The sequence below is a fragment of the Papaver somniferum genome, chromosome 9 (assembly GCF_003573695.1).
Source record: "Papaver somniferum cultivar HN1 chromosome 9, ASM357369v1, whole genome shotgun sequence".
Taxonomy (NCBI): domain Eukaryota; kingdom Viridiplantae; phylum Streptophyta; class Magnoliopsida; order Ranunculales; family Papaveraceae; genus Papaver; species Papaver somniferum.
In genome coordinates, this window is record NC_039366.1 from 90540359 (window position 1) to 90560436 (window position 20078).

The 20078-nt window shown below is 36.1% G+C and overlaps 1 protein-coding gene across 2 annotated transcripts; it reads right to left on the reverse strand.

Moving 5' to 3' along the window:
- Positions 1–199: 199 nt before the first annotated feature.
- On the reverse strand, positions 200–15192 carry LOC113309570 (protein unc-13 homolog). Of its 2 annotated transcripts, XM_026558012.1 has the most exons (27): positions 14904–15186; positions 14298–14385; positions 14043–14218; positions 13892–13956; positions 12944–13226; positions 12479–12545; positions 12207–12357; positions 11777–11944; positions 11582–11692; positions 11095–11304; positions 10883–10984; positions 10114–10344; positions 9715–9789; positions 9429–9500; positions 8360–8545; positions 8083–8241; positions 7530–7622; positions 6948–7019; positions 5154–5271; positions 4472–4650; positions 3881–3965; positions 2782–2886; positions 2586–2692; positions 1837–1914; positions 1654–1749; positions 1346–1441; positions 200–612 (listed from the first exon to the last, which is right to left on the reverse strand). In XM_026558012.1, the coding sequence occupies exons 2-27, from the start codon at positions 14309–14311 to the stop codon at positions 439–441; spliced, it is 3273 nt and encodes a 1090-aa protein (XP_026413797.1). In that variant the 5' UTR covers positions 14312–14385; positions 14904–15186; the 3' UTR covers positions 200–438. The 2 variants fall into 2 exon arrangements, with proteins under 2 accessions (XP_026413797.1, XP_026413798.1); XM_026558013.1 differs by lacking the exons at positions 200–612; positions 1346–1441; positions 1654–1749; positions 1837–1914 and adding an exon at positions 2407–2511 and having other exon boundaries at positions 14904–15192.
- Positions 15193–20078: the final 4886 nt, after the last annotated feature.

Here is a 20078-nt window from a genome sequence, read left to right on the forward strand (position 1 = left end):
TGTGCAAACTTAAACTAGGTCACTTAATAGTGGGACGGAGGGAGTACCATTTATGAAAAAAGAATGTTTATGCCTTGTGTGGTTGGTTACTAATTTATGAAAAATAAATGTTGATGCCCTGTGTGGTTGGCTACTAATCAACTGTGCACCCCCTATCAACAGGAGGTGCTTCAAATTGGAGTTGCGAATAGCTCAAATATGAAACAAGTTTAGAAGCTGATTTTCGTTTTCTCTACAGTAGTAATACCTTTATTATTAAAATACATTTTGCTCTATACAGAACGTATTTAAGAAAAAATAAGAAAAATACGAGGGAAACACATCTTCTCAACACAAAAATATGGTGTGATTATTTCGTACCAGGACTAATTGAAAAATTACAATTACATTAATAACAACCCAATCCCCTAGGCCCTGAGGTTATTCCAACTTCTAAGGCTATGCAGTAGACCTAGGTATTTTATACTGCTTCTTGAGAAATTGAGAGGCTTCTGAATCACTTCTGTGGCAAAGAATTCTTAAAAGGGTTTGTGTATCGGCACCCAATTTACTTCTACCTCTTTGCATTTCTAATCCACTCGCGGATCTCAAGTCATCAATCAGTACCCGAGTCTGACAACGTAAAAACAAAGACATTTCTATCAAGTAAAAACATATGGAGAAAGTCAATGTGTAATAAAGAACTAGTGATTAGCTTCAAGTATTAAGCCGAATTTGTAGTCTCCAGCTATCTACATTATACTCTCTTCTTACATGCAACAAAATTACTCTTCTGTAGCTATGTAAAGCCTACTTAAAACTGAGCAAGGGCTGATGTTTACTTGGGGAAAGATGTTTCACCATGCAGGCTCACGTTATGGTATCATGTGAGATATACTCCTCTACAGAGAGATTAGCATGCATGAAGTTTCTAAATTCTCAAATCTCTTAAAGACCATTGTTTGCTTAAGTAATACTGTAAAAGCCAAGAGTTTCTTTGACTTCACAACAGAAGGAAACTCATTAAACTCAAAGACGGTCTTTGTTCTAAGAAAAATGCTACACAGTAACCAAAATGATGCGAGTTTCAGCGAGGATGATTGAAATGGCGAGTAACACCCACAAAAACAGGTGTTGGGTCGATCATACCCATGTGGGGCACCACCAGTGCATATAGGTGCGTGAGTAGTAAAAGGCAAAATAAATGGGCATATTACTGGAGCATACAAAACTACCCTAACTAATTAATCCTCTTCAAAACATGTAAAAATAAAATTATCCTAATGCAGATGAAAACAAATTACCAGTCAACTCAGTTACTGATCAGTTGTTTAAACTCTGAAACAACAAAGCAGATGCAACTTACCTCATATCCAAGCAACTTAATTACATGACGAACACGCGAAATGTGGTTCTCAACCACTCCTCTAGGAAGCCCATCTCCTCCAGAAATATAAAATTCCTGCAAGAGAAAATCATAAACATGTTTCGTTTGAGATTAGTACATGAATTCATCCTAAGACAATTGGTAGAGTAAAGTGCCTAATATTATCAGTGGCAGAGTATATACTTATTATCAGTGGCAGAGTACGTACTTACCATTTGAATGTATTAAATATATTGCTAATACAATAATAGCGAAAATGAGTAGACATATTTATGTTCTGTACAGACCTTTAAGATATCTAGATCTTCCTCTAGGAAGTTAGCATCACTTGGGAAGAAGAGACGGGATGAGCCTCCATCTAATATCACACGAAGCAGACCCTCCTGCAAGCAGAATAGATTCATGTAACTACAACGTCAAAATTTTACTGCACATGCTTTTGGAGAAAAACGTAGGGTTCAAGCACAAACCATTGATGCTTGAAGAAGAGCTGTGACAATGCGATCCCTAAGGGGCTCCACAATGACATCACATAACTGATTCAGTACCTGCAACAAGGGATAGTAAACTCAATATACGGTGTTACTTGGTAATTGAGAATACTGATTGCAGAAATTATGCTGGACATCACAATTTGCAACAACATTTTCAGTTATCTTATTAGTTATTACATTTGTTTTCACTGTGTGATACACATAGTAGAATATTGTGATTTGCAATTTAAAGATCCAATACTACTTCTGTTCTCTGCTACGATCTACACCCTAAATCTTGGGCAAGGCTATTACATTCTTATTTTGCAACCCTCTTTCTGGCTAAATTACATATTTTGCACCCTTATCAAAACGGTGTGCCATGTCCAATCTTTCAGGACTGACTGGACAAGTCCTATCGACACCCCATGTTCAATCGCAGAATCCCTTCAAATAAATTCACGAAATTTCTAATACCTTCAATCGGATAGTATATCCAATTGTATCAAGTTGATGGTTACGCAACTTAGTCTCCCTGTATTGACCACATCGGAAGTCATTTCCATGACATTCGATAGTACCTTAATAGTTACCAGCCTTGGGCACCAGGCAGACCATCAAACTTTGGTCATTGCCGTTCCTATCTTTAGCCTCCATTCTGGGCTTCAATTTCTACTATCAGGAAAGTTTATTCTGTTTTAGTTGCACATAAGTAAAGAGATTGAGAAAACAGAGGAAAAACTTACCAAATCAAGTGGATCAATTAGCAACTCCAGTCTAGATTGCGAGACATTGGGTCTGTATAAGTTGTTTATGAATGGCTCTCTTAAATCCCAAAACACAATCTTAGTTCCTACAAAAATAAAAATAAAACTAGAATGATACACAATCTCAAGATTGGTTCTAAAGCGATAAACTGAAAAGCACTAAATGAGTGTGTACCTGTAAACTCACTAACTCTATCAATAGCTGCATTTATATCTTTTCTACTGCCATCAAATGAGTCTTTTTGTGCAAAACTTCTCGACTTACCATCCATTGATCTTTCTACACAAGATGAGTAACACAAACAATTCATCGAAGAGAAATAACATGCATTTCAAGCTTGAATGAACAAAAAATTTAACTATATGTATCTGCTAGATGCAATTGGTCTTTTCAGCAAATGATACCAACTCTTGAGTTCATTGTGTTGGTACAAGTTCTCTTTCTGAGATCTAACTTCAGTCTCTGATTCCCTATATTCCGCCTTCTAGGTAGTATCACCAGTTGGACATCCGCCCCCATGGAGAAATCTCATACTACCTCTGTTTCTGGAAAATAGTTACTATCACTTTTTTTCAATTTGGCCTATAGGGAATGAATTTTTCCCAGTTTTACAATATATTCCTATTCATAATGTGCAGCAGAACTACTTTTGAACCATTAAACATTATAACTACTTTTGAAGTTCAACTAGATGGTCAGTACTTAGACCTTAGAGCATGTTCATTCTGATATTTGGAAGCCTAGTAGGCACCTTGTTTTAGGTGGTTCTTGCTGAGAAAATTGTGGTCAGGGATGATTATTAATTTACGAGCACGTATGTAACTGTTTACTGCTTCGAAATACTTTAAAGCCGAAATTATGAAACTCTGTTACTACTTACTACCTAATCAGTTCTAGCAATGCTAGAAAGTAACTGGGGTGATCTGTTATTTGACTCTAGGATTGTCACTCACCAGACTATTCTATCTTTCTTGGATACTCGCAGATGTAAGAAGGGGATCTATTCTTTCTCTAATCAAGCTATGACATTTTACAAAAATGTGCTGAATATTTTGGGGAGAATAGCCATAGAAGCTTGATTGCATATACTATAAAACATATATATTATACCATCAAGATATTCTGCAACACATTTTCTTTTACACTGCATGAGTCTAAGTTAACAGTTTATTTATTTACATTCTGCTGTCAATAAACTTATAATAATGACTGAAAATGGAAGGAAGAAGATAATGAAAGAAGAAAACAAACATTTCTTAAGTTTAAGACATACTGATATTCAAATTTTCGCGAGGCTTTTTCTTTGTCCACCGTTGTTGAATGCTATCTTCCAAGTTGTTCAATTGACTAATTGCGTACTGTGGGTGACACATAGTATTCAATATCAAAAGATGTAAACGAGGAACGGTACATTTTAAAAGTATGAACTCAAAGTCAATGAACTACTCTAATCATGTACAAGTTAGTTGATTATATAATTTTTGAAGTCCATGAGCATTTGATAGTTTCGGAGCAGAACCCAACCACTAAAATAGTTGGTAAGCAGCAGAACCTATTAACTAACCTGTTTTGAGAAACTAGGTTCATATCAAACTAGAGTGTTACATCTTCTGTTATCTGCAGACCTGATTATAATGAGAAACATTCGCATATCGCAGGTACTTCTGGTGAATTATTGATACCACATGTATAAAACTAATCCTCTACCAATTAAGACTTGAGAGTCCAGTCAGTAATGTACGGCAATCAACTTGAGGCTTGTAATACACCTAGATGTAATATAGCTATTGACTGAAAACTATTTATCATTAATGAAGAGGTAATTTCTGGTGTAACTTGACAGCATAGAGGAAGCTAAACTTACAAAAAGAGTATTCAGTCGAACACAGAGTTTTGGTGTTGTTAGGTCGTTAATTTGACTGCTCCGTCTCTCATCAGGCAGCCTTGGGTCAACACTTTCTTTTTTCACAAATGCCTTAATTCCACTTTCTTTTTTGTATCGTGTGAGAATAGGCACAGGTGGTATGAGATCTTCTTTGCTAACTGCAACAGCCCAGATAAATTTGTCAATCCCGAATCAGAAGATTATAGAAATCAACACAGAAAATTAAAACTTAGTAATGCTTGTAATAGAAGTGATGCAAATTTAGAGTAGGAGTTTTCTGTGGAGGTTTGACATCTAAGGAAACCTACAGAATTTGCCAGGGAAGCAATGTGACACGTCCCATCAGCTCAAAACTGAGAATGGTGCAGAAACACTTATTATCACTGATGAGTAAAGACAATCAGTAGCAAAGGCTAATAGCAAGTACTACATGTTACATACTAGTAGAGTTACACATGCAATACAATTTGTAAAAATGTGGTTCTAGGACCTTCGCATCATTACACATGAGGTCCACCGTATCTCTTCATGACCTATATACACCCAAGATCTACCAAAAGCTGTGGGCACATCATCAATATAGTAGTTTTCAGCTAATAGAAAACAGACTATTAGTAACTTAACAATTAATAAATGAAGAGAGGTCATACTCAGTGCTTACCTAGCTTGTCGACAACATGATTTGTATAAACTTGAAAGGCATTATCAATTCCATTCAATAGGCTATTCAGTTCCCCAGATCTCATTGGAACTTTGAGAGCAAAAAATTGATCAACTGTCTGCAATTGAATATAACATATGGCGTTAATGCATCCATCATTTTGTCCTGTTCCACACATAAGTTTTTAATCGGTTCAATCAATAAAAAAAGTAACACATGAAAGGGGAAAAAAATGATGAAACATAAAAACATCCCAATGGATAAAGATCATCGGGATTAATATTACAATTTCAACCTCCCCCATCCCACTTCACTTGTCCTGTATTCCAATTACAGATGTTCTAAAATAATAACTGTCCAATTCCCCAACAAAATGTGCATTCAATTAGTACGTTAAATAAGTTTTCAGAATGACCCTTCATTTTGTATGATTAAAATGTATTCTTTATGGTGGGACCAAATTAAACAAAGACGATTTAGAAAGTGGGTTCTCCTAAAGGCTAAGTGTGGATTATATTCTAAGAAATCATTTCAGAAGATTACTTATGCTGTTGTTACTGTTAATGTGAATGATGATGAAGAAGAAAGATCTACGCAGTCGGGTCAGTGTGAACCTGAAGCTTTCATATGTCAGGTCTGAGAGGCGATTCCCCCAAAGCCTTATTTTAAAGATCCAAAGTCAGGATTTTGATGGTTCTTGCGTAACTGATGGAAGATGGAAACATATCAAATTAATTCCCTAATTCTGCATTAAATTAGTTCATTTTTTCCAAGATGTTGTGATATGGAAGCCTATTCCGATATGGCTTTCAACCACGTTGGCTGGTAAATCTTATAAATAAAAGTCTAGGTTGCCTTAAGAAAACAAGTGAAATGTGGAAAGACCCTACTTTACTATAGTTGTCAATAACAAATGATGTCTCCTGGACTTTTCAAAACGGAAAAACAAAAAGAAATGGAGGGTGGGAGTCAATCTTAAACCAGAACAAGCTTGCACAGAGCAACGTACACATAGCTTCTAAGGCAAATACTTCAGTAACAACAAGAAGGGAAAAGAATAAGCATCAGGTGACCGCTAATCTCTTTTGCTGATGCAAATGTCATGCCTCTGCTCATTTTACTTCATAGTTATTATTTTCTTCTGACCTCTTTAAAAGATAATTCGTACATAGTCTTGATCAAGTAGGAAGCGATATGAGTGCAATCAGATATATGTTCATCGTTGGATTATGTGCAGCAAATATAATAAGAGGTTGTAATCAGCGGGCAAGAGGCCTTAAACAAGCAAAAGTTGCATAAAAGATACTGTTAGTGTATGCCCACGACATTACACATGCGGACAATCCACTGGTGGTGGACTGTAGGGAAACTGAGGAATTCTTAGAAAGTGGTTTACCCCACACATCTTCTGATTTGAATATACATTTTGCCACATGTGTAGGAAATTTCACGCAGTTAATTTTTGCACTGTAGTCATGATTTTCATGCTTCTTTTTTTTATCAAAGAACTAGGTCAATTGGGTTAGTGATATATGGTTAAGAGTTTGACGCACCAAGGGATGTGTAGGAACGTTGGGAAGTAGAGGTTAGCGTTAGAGCTGCTAAAATGATGAATTTACACGTATGTGTAACAAGATTGGGATGTAGAGAACTATTTAGTAGTAATATCAATAACGTGAAATAATAAACGCAATTCAGGATCACGGAGAAACAGGAGTAGTGACCTTAAATATAATTAAAAAGCAGAAATATGTCTTACGGAGATGCTAAAACAAGCGTAACAAACATGCATACCTCTTCCACAATCCGGTAAACTTCAACAATTGAACTCCCATGTCGTTGTTGAGCCGATATCGGATTCCATGCCTGCACACAATATTTCACAACCATTAATGTGGCATCAAACCAGAATGATTCATTAGGCGAGAGAATAGAACCATCAACTCATATAAAAGACGAATTCAAGGTATAAATTTCAATTATATCTTAAAGTCACAAAGACCTTCCTTACGAGTTGAAGCTGAGATGGATTCAGTTGGTCTGTCCGTAGTTATCAAACTCATGTGTGCTCTCAATTTTTAAGCGAAGCGTTTATCCACTAAGACAGAAAACCCAAGTTCTATAATAAATCAAACAAACAGTTGCTTTACATCCTTGAACTAGAGGACTTTTTACATCCCACCATCAGAAAATCGTGGTCTCAAGGGCACTAAGCCAGTCATAGGAACCCAAGTTATATTGGGGCACTCTCCCTTCAAGGACCAAGAGCTGCTTCTTTTAAGCAAACCCCTCTTAGAATATTGGTCTGTAACCTGAGTGATATAGTTGCATGGAAAAAAAGTAATATACATATTTCATAAAAAGTTCAGATATTACCTCTTGTTGAATAGCACGTTCAACCCATGATAATATTCTTCCAAGTTGTGAATTCACCCAACGTAACACTAGTGTCCCAGATATAGTTTCAAGCTGAAAAAAGTACAAAGATACCCAAAGTTGTCAATTCAAACATATGAACCATATGAAGCCAAAATCTGACAACTTTTGTGAGACAAAACCTAACAGATCCTGACATTGTGACCCGTACAAAGAAAGGATGTACAACAAAAAAATAAGTGAAGCAACAACAAGAAGAAACATCCAAAGGAGTTGTAGAAGAGTTAGCCTAAATGTCGTCAATGTGAAGGACGGACAAAATGAAAATCAAGCCATGGATACATAAAAAGCTAGAAAGAGTAAAACCTACACAACTATAGGGTGGAAAACAGGGAGATAAAGACAATGACCTAAAAATAGAAATAATATTCAGAACTAACAAACATAAAAATCTTAGAGGAAAATATAACTAAAGCAAGACTTATGTCCAAACAGAAGGGAGGGGAAATGAAACAAGAAGAAGTCCCCAATTATGTAAAACTTGCAGCTTCACCTGATATAAAGTTACTTTCCCCCTCAAGTATGCGTCGGCAGTTTCCTCTCCACACGAAGAAATAACAAGTGTAATTACATACTGCTCAAGACTTTCAGCTGCCGGAAATACAGACACAACATCCTCTGTAAGGTGCTCAACGCCATCAAGAAAAGGTTTCTGACAAACAAATGCTTAAATAAGTCCTCATTTCTTACAACTCAGTATAACGTTAGTGTGGTGGATGAGCAATAAAATGTGGGAATCGGATTATATAGTTTTAAGGGTATAAATATACCAGCTTGTTTCCATAAAGCTTGTGAAGAAGAGATGCTGCAAAAGCAGTTGCTCGGGGATACCACTGAGATAAAATTGGCATGAACAAGCTAGAATCCTTCCTCAGAAGTTTTTGGGTCTCCATTGCAAGTGATGCTAATGGATGTTCATGTGTCCCAGCAGCTTTGCTTTCAACATCAAGTATAATCTGTATAGAAAGATGACAGAAATCAAGCTAGTTGGTTTAAGTGGGCCTCTCTGACAAACAACGAACCGCTAATCTTATGGCACAATCAACAAATTTTTTTATTAACTTTTTATCTCTTCTATTTTCTACTTGAGCAATAAATAAAATTAATACTATCTGAAAACATCTGCTTGCTTGAAATGAAATTTGTAAACAAAATCACTTTCTGGATACAACCCCTCTTTCCGAAATGAAAGATAAAAGGTTGATAAAGTCTGGAAGTGTTTAGAATCAACATTTAGAGCAGCTACTGCATCAACTTAAATTTAACCAATAACAGTAATGCTGGAATGGAGATGATGATGAGGTTAGCAAGGTTGTACTAATAATTAGTGTGCTACTGCTGCTGGAGTGGCACTAGATAGAGTCTATGCAATAAAGGTGGAAGCGGTGGCATCCTCGTTGAATGCAGAGATAATCATCGTAGTGACAGTTGCAGATGACAGATATATCTTTTTTATTCCGTCTAGAATTGATTGTACAGTATGCGTGCTTATAACCTACCCCTTATGCCTTGCATTAACGATCTAGAATGTCTAGAAACAGTTCAGTCCTTATCCAGCATGGGCATGATAGCATTGAGTGGGTGCTGTGATAAACCTTTATACTGCCTAACTTCACGAGCTGAATATAAGCGGAATCCCGCTCACATCCACCACAGAGTAAAAAAGCATGCAGTTTAGGTATTCATGTATTCTGAAACAAATTGAATGAGTACCAGGAACGTTTTCCAGTAAATTTCCAAAAACTTTTTGGTCAATACAGCATCTTCCCGGCGGGAGTTCATGATGCTATCATAGACCAACTACGAACTTCTGAATGTATGCAAAGTTCAGTTGCTCACCCTTGAAAATTCACTTTTTAAGGATGATGATATATATGATTCAATATGGTCCTTTTCCGTGGATTGTGTCATCTGCGTGAAAAGAGCATATCAACTTTTAGCTACTTGTTTGTTTTCATTTGAATAAAAGCTACAAAAAAAGAACATACTTCAGTTCAATGAAAGAAAAAATTTAGGATTTCAACTTGAGAATCAGCATAACATTTGAGACGCCCAAATATTGCAAACATGTGCACTCCCTTTTCCAGGTGCCCATTCATAAAATACATGCACATTGTCTATTTACCTGATCTGGTTCTTCCACTAGAAGTCTTCGCGCACTCATTGCAACAGTAAGTATATCCTGCAATGCTGATGCCCCCTGAAAGTATGAAGATAGCTGAAATCAGAAACTCTGTTGGCGATCGGCCTTGCCAACCGATAAAATTAGAGATTTATTGATTTTGTCAAGATAAGCCAAACGACCTAATGGGTTGCACAAGCATAATCAAAAAAAAAAAGTCAAGAAGTAAGAAGGTTTATTTTGTAATCTGGAGACAGTATTCATAGTTGTTACAGAAATTAGACATGTTAATGCACATGTTGCACAGTGATGAGTCACGGATGTGCCTGCATGGCAACAGCAATTAAATTTATGAGTAAAATAAAACATAATTTCCTTAAATGCTACCAAAAGTTTGTATACCTCTGCGAACTGCAGGTGGTAGTCTCCAAGCTGTTTATCAGCCCATCCCTGAATGGGTGAAAGCAAGGACTGTAGAAAAGTCAATTCCTGAAACCCGTCGTCGCTTTCAACTTTGGAACGAAGACTTTTCAAGTGTAATCTTTCCTGCGGACCTCGCTGTTCCTTCAATGGTATTTTCTTCAATTGTCCAATGGCATACTTCAAGATTTCTGACTCACCTGTAACAACAAACTGGATTGACAGAGCATTTGAGATAGTTGTCAGCCTTAAGTTACACATAAAAGATATAGGGTATAATGAATACACATATAAAGGTTACACAGAATATTTATATATCCTCGATTAGTAAATATTTTATTGTGGGCGAGGACATTTAAAAAAGAAAACATGGGCAACACTGAGGGTATAATAACGAATAAAACATAATCATTTAACGGAATCATCACCAGTAAAATGTTCATATTTACAAAGGAAATCTAAACACAAATTCATACATCAAATGTCTGCAATTTTCCTAAGCTCGTCCTATAATGCAATTTTCCTAAGCCCATCCTTTAAATATAATAAGAAACTTGTCTGCTTGTACATTTCTTCATCACCACACAGCTGAGTCAAGAGTCTAGACTTCTGAGTCTCGCTAGGACTGAACGATTATGAAACAGCATGGTACACTGGTAACAATACTAGAGTGGATGTCAAATAATTCTAAAACACGTGGTGCATTAAACAACTGTAGAATGGAAGGAGCACTTCCTTAGATCTATAATACCTGGCGGAATAATACCCATGCATAGCAAGTATAATGGATGGTCTCTGTGATCCCTAAAACGCGCCATGTTGATTTCAGAAGCTCAAGAATTTCTTCAACTTCCTGAATGTAAAAAACAGGCAAGAGCGGTCAACACTGTGTTAGATATAAGGGTCACTAAACCCAACGCCATGAAGGGGGTTTGAGGCGATTCTATATGGGAAGACAAAAACCTCTGTAAGCTTTCCTTCATCCAACATATCAAAAACACTACAGAGCAACTTCTCATAGAGACAAATGTTGAGGTGATAGCCATCTGCCCAATGGCATACTTCACCAGTTAGGTCGCCCCGAGCTGGCCTTTCGACAAGTGGTATAGCAATTTCCCTAAGAGATCTTAAACATTCTGTTCGTTGGAGTTCACCAGCAGTAGGTGGAAGAGACTGTAAAAACAAAAAATTAAAATTAAAACAACTATCAACGAAAAGAAATGGACTACAACAAAGTATTTGACATAAAAACGAGAAAAGGCAAGAAGTCAATCATTAAAGCTTATGTCTAAGAGCATCCAGTTATAAGTAATAAATATGCAAACATAGAAGACTATAGAGGAAGTAATTCGTAGGAGGATCACTATACAAGACCAGAACGTAAATAGAGAAAGAATCCAATACAATTAGGTATTTGCATCATATGAAAAATAATCCAAGAAACAAGCACCTCAGATTCCTCAATCTTCCTCAATAAAATTCTCGACTCACTCGCTTTACGACCAGACTCCCCAAAGCCAACAGCAGGATGATTTATAAGCCCTTCTTCTAATATGTTCAACTGTGCCAGAGAAGTTTATAAAGGAATTCATCAAAATATATCCTTGATATGTTATTACTATACCTTGGCGGAAGGACCACATACCTGCCTCTTTAACCATCGTAGATACGTTCTCTTATCGGCAAACTCTGTTCGTGATATACAGCACAGCAATTCCAGCGGAACCAATAAAGTGTCCATTCTCTTCCCAACTTTACCATCCAGGGCATGAAGAAGGCCTTGCCTGGTTCTTATATCCATTGCCTCTGATATCTGCATGAATAGCTTTTTAAGTTGTTAAAAAGGAAAAAAGATCTGTAACAACTCTGATAAGCTAATGCAATCTTATTAAACCATTTACATTTGTTGGCAAACGTGCAAGACAGCTCTTTTATTAATAAGACAAAAAGGTAGACAATACATATATAGAAGGTATGTCTTAAAATAGAAGTCAAAATTTTAAACCTGGAAACTTCGTATTTGAAACTAATCCTAAAAGTCCACAAACTCAAAAATGAAAGAGTGTAATACTTGCCTCTAGTTGAACACGCATGGTCTCCAACAAACCAACTAATCCAGTCGCACGTTGAGGGGGTGCAACATGGTCACTCTTACTACGACCAAGCTTCTTAAGCAATTTGGATTTCTTGTCTTTCTTTTTCTCTTTTGACGGTACAATGAGACCGCTGTGCACAGAATGAAAACATATTGGATGCCAAAGAAGGGAAACAGAATAGACGAATGTCTTGTTGTTGAATAGAAAAACAATAAGTAGATTTTTCAGGGAAACATGATGTTTGAACACACCCTGAAGCTCCAGCGCAAGCAAGGAGGATTTCAAATGCTGATTCACGGAGGTCATCATCTGTAATCCCTGCACGCAAGTAACATCTGGAAATCAAATGATGTCAAGCTACCCTATTTTATAAAACAACCATGTGTACTTTGAAATTTTAATTGCTCGTCATTTAGTATAATGTTAAATAGTTCTCAGGTTATTTTTCTTCCTTTCTCTCCAGCCACTACTACATGTTATTTATCGAGTTTTTTGTTATGGAAGTAAAAACTCTCTACCAATATGTACTATTATGACTTAACACTTCCAATGTCATCTAAATCCAAATATCCAAACTCTGGTGAACATAAACAGCCTTCATTCAGTTCTAGTTTCAAATCTCAAGCAACTTTTAGCGTGAAAGGTTTGAGAGACAAACGCATTACGCCAAACTATAAAAAGAAAACTAACATAAAATGTATCTAAACCATGCTTACCAGATGCAAAAGAAGGCAGTCCTAAATGAAGATCAGTAGCATCATTAGGGGTTCGTCTTGAAATCCTGAGACTGTTTACTTCCTCCTCATTATCATCATCCGTAAAATCATCAATGTCATCCACAGATAGCTCTTGTCGTGTCGAGTGAAGTGACTGTGACTTAGATAGATTAGGCATTATGGGCGACGGCATGTCGATCAAAATTGGTGGCGGCGCCCTTCTTGGAGGTGATCCTGAGCACTCCGGAGCTGTGACCAGAAAGAATTCATCTGCGGAACTACTCTGGAAAAGATAGAAAAACAAAATATGAATCAAAAACAAGTTTCAAGTACCAGCAGAAAATAAATTCTGCATAATAAACAAGCCAGGCACAGACAAATTGTAAACAACACTAAAAATTACTCCTAATAAAGCATATCCACATATGACAGACCCTTAAAGGAACATATCTTGTGTTGCATCTGTTTCTGGATGCATTAAGGAACACGCAGAAGAACCTGAAGCGAACAAAGGTGCTTTAAATATGAATGAGGAACGAACAAATGTATCACAAGATATGGGACGTTGAGGAGCTCTCACATGTGCAAACATGGTTTATTAGGTGCAGTCTGATGCTGGAATTCAGCAAATATGTGGAACCCAGTTCCAGGAATCATGTTTTTCTGTTTTAAACTTTTCAGCCGTTCGAGAAAGGTAAACAATAAAATAACAAAAGAGCATTTATGCTACAAATTAGTCTAAACAATGTAAAGATGGTTACAATCATCTCAAGCTGCAAGACATACATTATTCAGCACTATGTAACTATACAGCAACCTAAAAGTTCTTCCGTATGCATCCACATGGTTTATCATCATGTGCAGTTACTAACTAGTAGCATGATTGCTAGAATTTATCAAATAACTTAAGAAACTACACCAGCATATGCACTAAAAATTGAAGCTTACAGTAACTGGAAAACTGGTTCTATCATGGTAATCTCTAATTGCTTCTGAGAGTTCAAGCATTCCACCTGTAACAATAAAACAATAATTTAGGAAGAAAAATAGAGCCCAAATATTAAATTTCCATAATAAGACTCTTTCAAAATTCCGTCACCTTTTTTAGCACATTCAAGAACATAATCGATACTGACTTGATCTAAGTCGATGTCATCTAATGAAACAGCCCCCGGGGGCATTACAACTCTCTTAATCAAACTACCCGAAAGTATGAAACTGAGAAGTACACGCCTATCACGCCGATATCGTTGTAGAAGCTTGGTGCCATTTTCCCTGATTCATCACAACGTCAGGATTTCTCAGATAATTACTAACGAATGGAAAAGTAGATTATTAAAGATGAAACACATACTCATCAGAATCCATGCCAACCAGAATCCAGTATAGAAGCCAGCAACTGTTATTCAATTAAAAATCAAAGCTACCAACCGACTCTCCACCTGAAAGACAAAAAAGTTAATGGATGTACGGGTTCATTTATTGTATATTACAATGCATTCTGCTTACAACGTTGACGTGACACTGTTAACTAATAAGTTGTACTTTTCCGTTCCAAATTTACCAGAATTGATCAGTGCAAGTATATCCAGAAAGATCTTTCATGAGTAGCATAGAGTAATTCCTACAGCATTTTAGGAAATTCATGCAAAAACACGGGGATATCTCTATCAAATGGGGAAGTTAATCTATTCCATTCTTTCTTAAAATTTAAACAACTGTCAGTGTAATGGAAGTAGAAGAAATAATTTAAGACAAAATTCAGTATAATTCCACGATGTGAATTCAAAATAGTTTCAGTATAAATCCTAAACTGTCTGAAATTGCCCTAATAAACCATAATAACATTAACACCAAAGATAAGATCCTGAAAAACTAGATTCATAAAATACTTAATGATAAACTAGATAGATCTCAGAAACTGCGGTGACATTTTTCGAAACAGAATCAGAAACTTTACCAGTTGGGAGATCTATGAGTAACTGACTAGCGAGAGAGAGGTGATTATGCCGAATTGACACTAGATTAGATACAATCACCATAAACAGCTCAATATCCAACAGAAAATCCTCAGCATAAATTTGAAGAAGATAATATCTAGGGAAATTAGGGAGGAGAAGGGGGGATGATTTAAAAAAAAATGGACTGAAAAGGGGATTTTTAGTATACTGATACTTTATTTTAAAGGGCGGAAATGGACTAGTAAGTAGTCCAGTCGCTACCTATGTGAAAGAAGATTGGGAGAGAGAATAAAGCGGAAGGATTGTCGGGAGTCGTGGAGATATTGTTTTCATTATTGTGCCTACAAAGACTGCTGTACTGCACCAATGTGTGTGCATGTTGTTTGTGTGTGGTTTTAGCCGTGGAGGAACTTCCAGGAGTAACGCCAAGTTTTATGGTGCTAGTTTTGCTTCTAGATTAGACAAAAAACATTCATATTTTCATTTTCTATTTCTCTTTCCAGATACTAGGTGTTGCACATGTGCTTTGCACGGACCTAGATATCTTGTGCTGGGGAATTTTTAGTTTGAAACATGAAACAGGAAAAAAAAAAGTATCAAATATCCAATTAGTAAAAATAATTATATTAAAATTAGTCAATTAATCAATTAAAATTAGAAACAACAAAATTAATTAGAAATAACAAAATCTAACATTGCTTCCATTTATCGTAATTGCAAAATCAAAGAAACAACAAAGGAAAAAAAAACTCAATAGGAGAGACTTACAAAACATGATCTAGAGGTAGGTGTTTCGAAAATTGGTAATACGCAAACAAAGTTGTGAATTCCCATTGTAACTGACTTCCAATGTATAACCCTCCCTTAAAAAGTGATGTTCTGTGAATTCCTTCCGACCACTGTAAAACCTTACCCTGCCTTCAGATCTCTTCAGTTGCACATATGAAAGTCTACCATTAGCGTTTTTCAGAGCACAATATCAGACATCGTCCTTCCCATTTTTCTTACCACCTTCTCGGGAATCTCCTGCAAGAAACAAAACATCAATTAATCTAACTCCATTTTAGCAGAATTTAAAGATCATTATCTATAGAAAGAAAGTGCATTAACACCACGATGACCAACATGGTACATTCGGTTAGTTCTAACATGAAAAAAAATGATATGAGGAAATACATCGAACGCTGCAACTACATTATTGCTACTACCAGAACGTGGACATGTCGTTCTTAAAGATTTCAGGAGTCTTGGATCGATGGATGGGTCAGGCTTGTTTGTTCCCTGGTGATCGTCAAGCCCGTGGAGGAAGCTCTTACAATGAGAGAAACCTATTGTTTGTGCCTCTGAAAGGGCAATTTTTTCGTTAAATCTTCGACACCCAATCCCTTGGAACATAAGAGATTGATAAGTTCATCAACAGTATTATTAGTTAGGTCTTGGTATAATCGAGGAAATTCACCACCTGGAATATCGATTGTAACGTGCTTGATCTCTCGATATAGATGGTGTTGAGTCATATCCGCAACATGTCTCCCGCGATCACTGCGGCACACCATTAGTGATTGGTGTTTAGTTGCAGCGGGAAAATTATCGTTGTTAGGCAAGTCTCTCTTATTTTTAGGTTTTTTTTATCGTTGTTGATTGAGAGGCAACAATTTGGTCTTCCGATGCAACTTTGCTGGACAATAACAATAATAAACTCATTAGAACACTCAACACATAAAAAAGACAACATTAAGCAAAGTAATTCATTCACATAAGTTAGTTTCCTCTCATCTTCTAGTTTTCGTGTTCTCACTACTCACTGTATACAACTCGATCCCAAGAAGAGTTGTAGCATTCAACCTTCGATGTACTCAAACTATCCAGTGTTACAACAAACAAATGTAAAACTCATGAGAAGAGAGATTCCACTAATTATGCTTCTCAATTCCATATTCATCTCATCTGTTCCATCAAATTAAGGAATTAAGTAATCCAAACTAATTAATCATTACAACAACCTTGTATCCCATCACTTGGTGCAATCACTTGAAAAATCATCCATATCATCCGTTCCATCAAATTAAGTAATCCAAACTAATTAATCATTACAACAACCTTATATTGAAAGTGAAATAGACTGACCTACCATTCAGCAGTTAGAACCTCCCGTTGTAGTTAACCATAATCTTCTGTAAACCTAACCAAAAGATATCAAAACAAAATTTTCAATCAAACACTAAACCTTACAAAAGTGACAACAATCAATATCAAATTCTGCAGAATCGAAACTGAAAAAAAGCGAAAAAAAAAAAAAACGTTCTTAAAAGACTTTTTATATGTCAGTCATTAGGTAATTGATCACCCAGCCATTAGGTAATTGATCGCCCAAACAGTAAGAGTAAAATAAGATCATAATTAGCTGAGCAAAAAAAAAAGATCATAATTCATGAATTATATTGTACTTTAAATTACCCCTAGCACATAAGATCAGAATATAGAAGAACACAACGGAAAGCGCGCCTTGTTAAGGGGTTTCTATTAGAGTATGAATGAAAAAGATTTGTATAAAGGAGAGAAAGAAAAAAAAGAATCAAAATAAGGAGAAAAGAGATGCGGCCAAAGAAATTAAAAAGGATTTGGAAAGAAATATGGGGTGCTACCGGACGAAGTATTGGTGGTGTGAAACAACATGATGATCCTATTGGCTGAAATATACCACGGTGGGGCCAGAAGCTCTCGGAAGAGAGCTTTGTTCAGCTTTTAACCACAGCAGAGGAAAATCACCTCATATTATTAATATCTCAAATGCTAACTAGTACCCAGACAGTTGCGTTGTTTCATTTAGTGCAACCAAAATTCTACTTTTCGCGGAATAGTTCAGCGAGATTGTTTTTATTTTTTGATCTGACGGATGAGATGGTTGCGTTGTTCCATTCAGCACGACCAATATCTAATTTTCACGGAATGGCTCAGCGCATCTAGATGCTAGATTGGAATGACCATAAGACTTGGGTGGATATTCTAGCTGATGTGGGATTCCAATCTAGATGATAGGCTGGAAGACCATAAGACTAAGCCTAAGCCTAAGGATAAAAGAGTACAAATCTGTGAATTCCTCTTGCACTATAAGATTAATCCACTATGAAATGCTTTATAAATTTATACCCCACCTTTTTCCCCCAAAATGTTTCCCCATCGACCTGTTGCTCCCCACTAGTCCATGACATTCATTCCAGGACTTACCGAATGGGTCCTAAAAAGTTCAAGACTTTTAGATATGGGATTCAGATGTGGCATGTAGGGAAATGGTAGTGTCAAAATCTAGGGGTATTTAGCAGTGTTGATCCTCTAGAACCTTTGTAATTTTTAACGATTAGATAATGTTTGTAAATGATGTGTCACACTTGAGAATAATAACAGTACAATTTGGAGGATTACATTCAAGCCGCGTTTGGTATTGTTGTGAGTTTTAAAAAATTGTTTTTTGATTATTTTGTGTTGGTGATTTTATGTGTTGTAGAAGAAAAATAGTTGCATATTTAGTAAATTATAATAAAGTGTTGTGAAACGAAAAAAATGTAAACTCTGTGAGGTAAGTGCAAGTTTTTTGGAGATTGGATAATCAGCATATTTGATAAGCCACGTGGATAGGCAATCTAGTTCTGACCAGTGGGAAAATAGTTTCTCGTAAAAACATTAGTCGACCATAGCGATCTAATTGAAAGTAGAAGTTTTCACAACGGGTGAAATGACTTAAGATAGTGGATTATATCTTAGGATTCACGTGCGTAAACCAGGTTGCTTGTAGGCGTAGGGATACTAAAGGAACTGAGTAACCAGGATTATTTTACTATATCTCAACTATACGAAGTTTCGATAGTCAAGTTGTATAGCGGCTTAATTATGGGAGTATTCAAAAACGGACTAGGTTCCGAGGCTTTTTTTGCCTTACAGTTTTCCTCGTTAATAAAATCTTGTATGTTTGTTATTTATTTACTTCCACGTTATATTTTTTATCTTTATAATTAAAGTAAGTACACTCGTACGTTAAGCCACTTGGTATTCAATCGGGTAGTTAGTTCGGTTTCGAGCATATAGTTATATACCAAGATAACATCTTGTTGAGCTTTTGGCAGTTATTTTTTCTGTAAGATTTGACAAGGTGTGTCTATAATGGGTAGAACGAAAAGATTGTGGTCTACTTGGTACGCTTGTCATTTCGACTGGTATCAGGGCAGGCAAACACGATAAGATGTAACAATCTGTGTTTGGAGCAATCGAACCTACCGAGACAATGAATTCGGGTTCACGCGATTCGATTTCATTTAATGTACCGTCAAGATTTGATGGATTCAATTTTTCATTGTGGAAGACACGAATGAAGATGTTGAAACTCTCTTTACAAAACACTTTTGAAAAATAGATGAAAGCCACAAGTACCACAGGTCTACTTTTAAGACCACTATCATATTGTTATAATGACAACTTGAGAAAAAAAATTATTTCTTCTCTAAGTGAATCTACCTTGGCACGTGGTGCATCTTGGTAAAGCACTGCACGGTCAAACTCGCAAGCATTGTTATCTCAAGCTTGTCTGTCAAGTTTAGTTAATCAAAACTATATACTTGATTTTTAGTCTACTTATAGCTATGTCTCGGATTAGGATAGAATGTGTAGTTGACATTAGAGTTCATGGCGTTCATCGATTGAAGACGAAGATCTACTGAGGAAAGCTTGAAGGAACTTCATCAACAAAAGGTATGTGGAGACAAAACCCTATTTATCACTCAGAAGTCTATTCTATTCAATCTTCTAAAGAGACTAAGTCGTATAGCTATATAGACTTTTACATTATACACAATTGAAATTTCGAGCCGAGTTTATCTCGTTTTACATATTTTTCGAAATACGTGTTGGAAGCTTTTAACTTTAGCTAAAATTCATCATCTACTTGACGAGTTTAGTTGAAGACAACTCATTTGTTGGAAACTAAATATTAATTCAAGATGATCATGTAAAAATTAACTTGAACATCTTATATGATTTGTGTAAGACAATCATTTGATGTTAACTTAGGAAGTTTCGTATCGATTAATCACTTGAAAATTACTTGAAGCTAGTGGTATATGTAAGATTACCATTGTCGTCTTCTAAGGATATTTCAATGATTAAATGAGAGTTTAGAACGA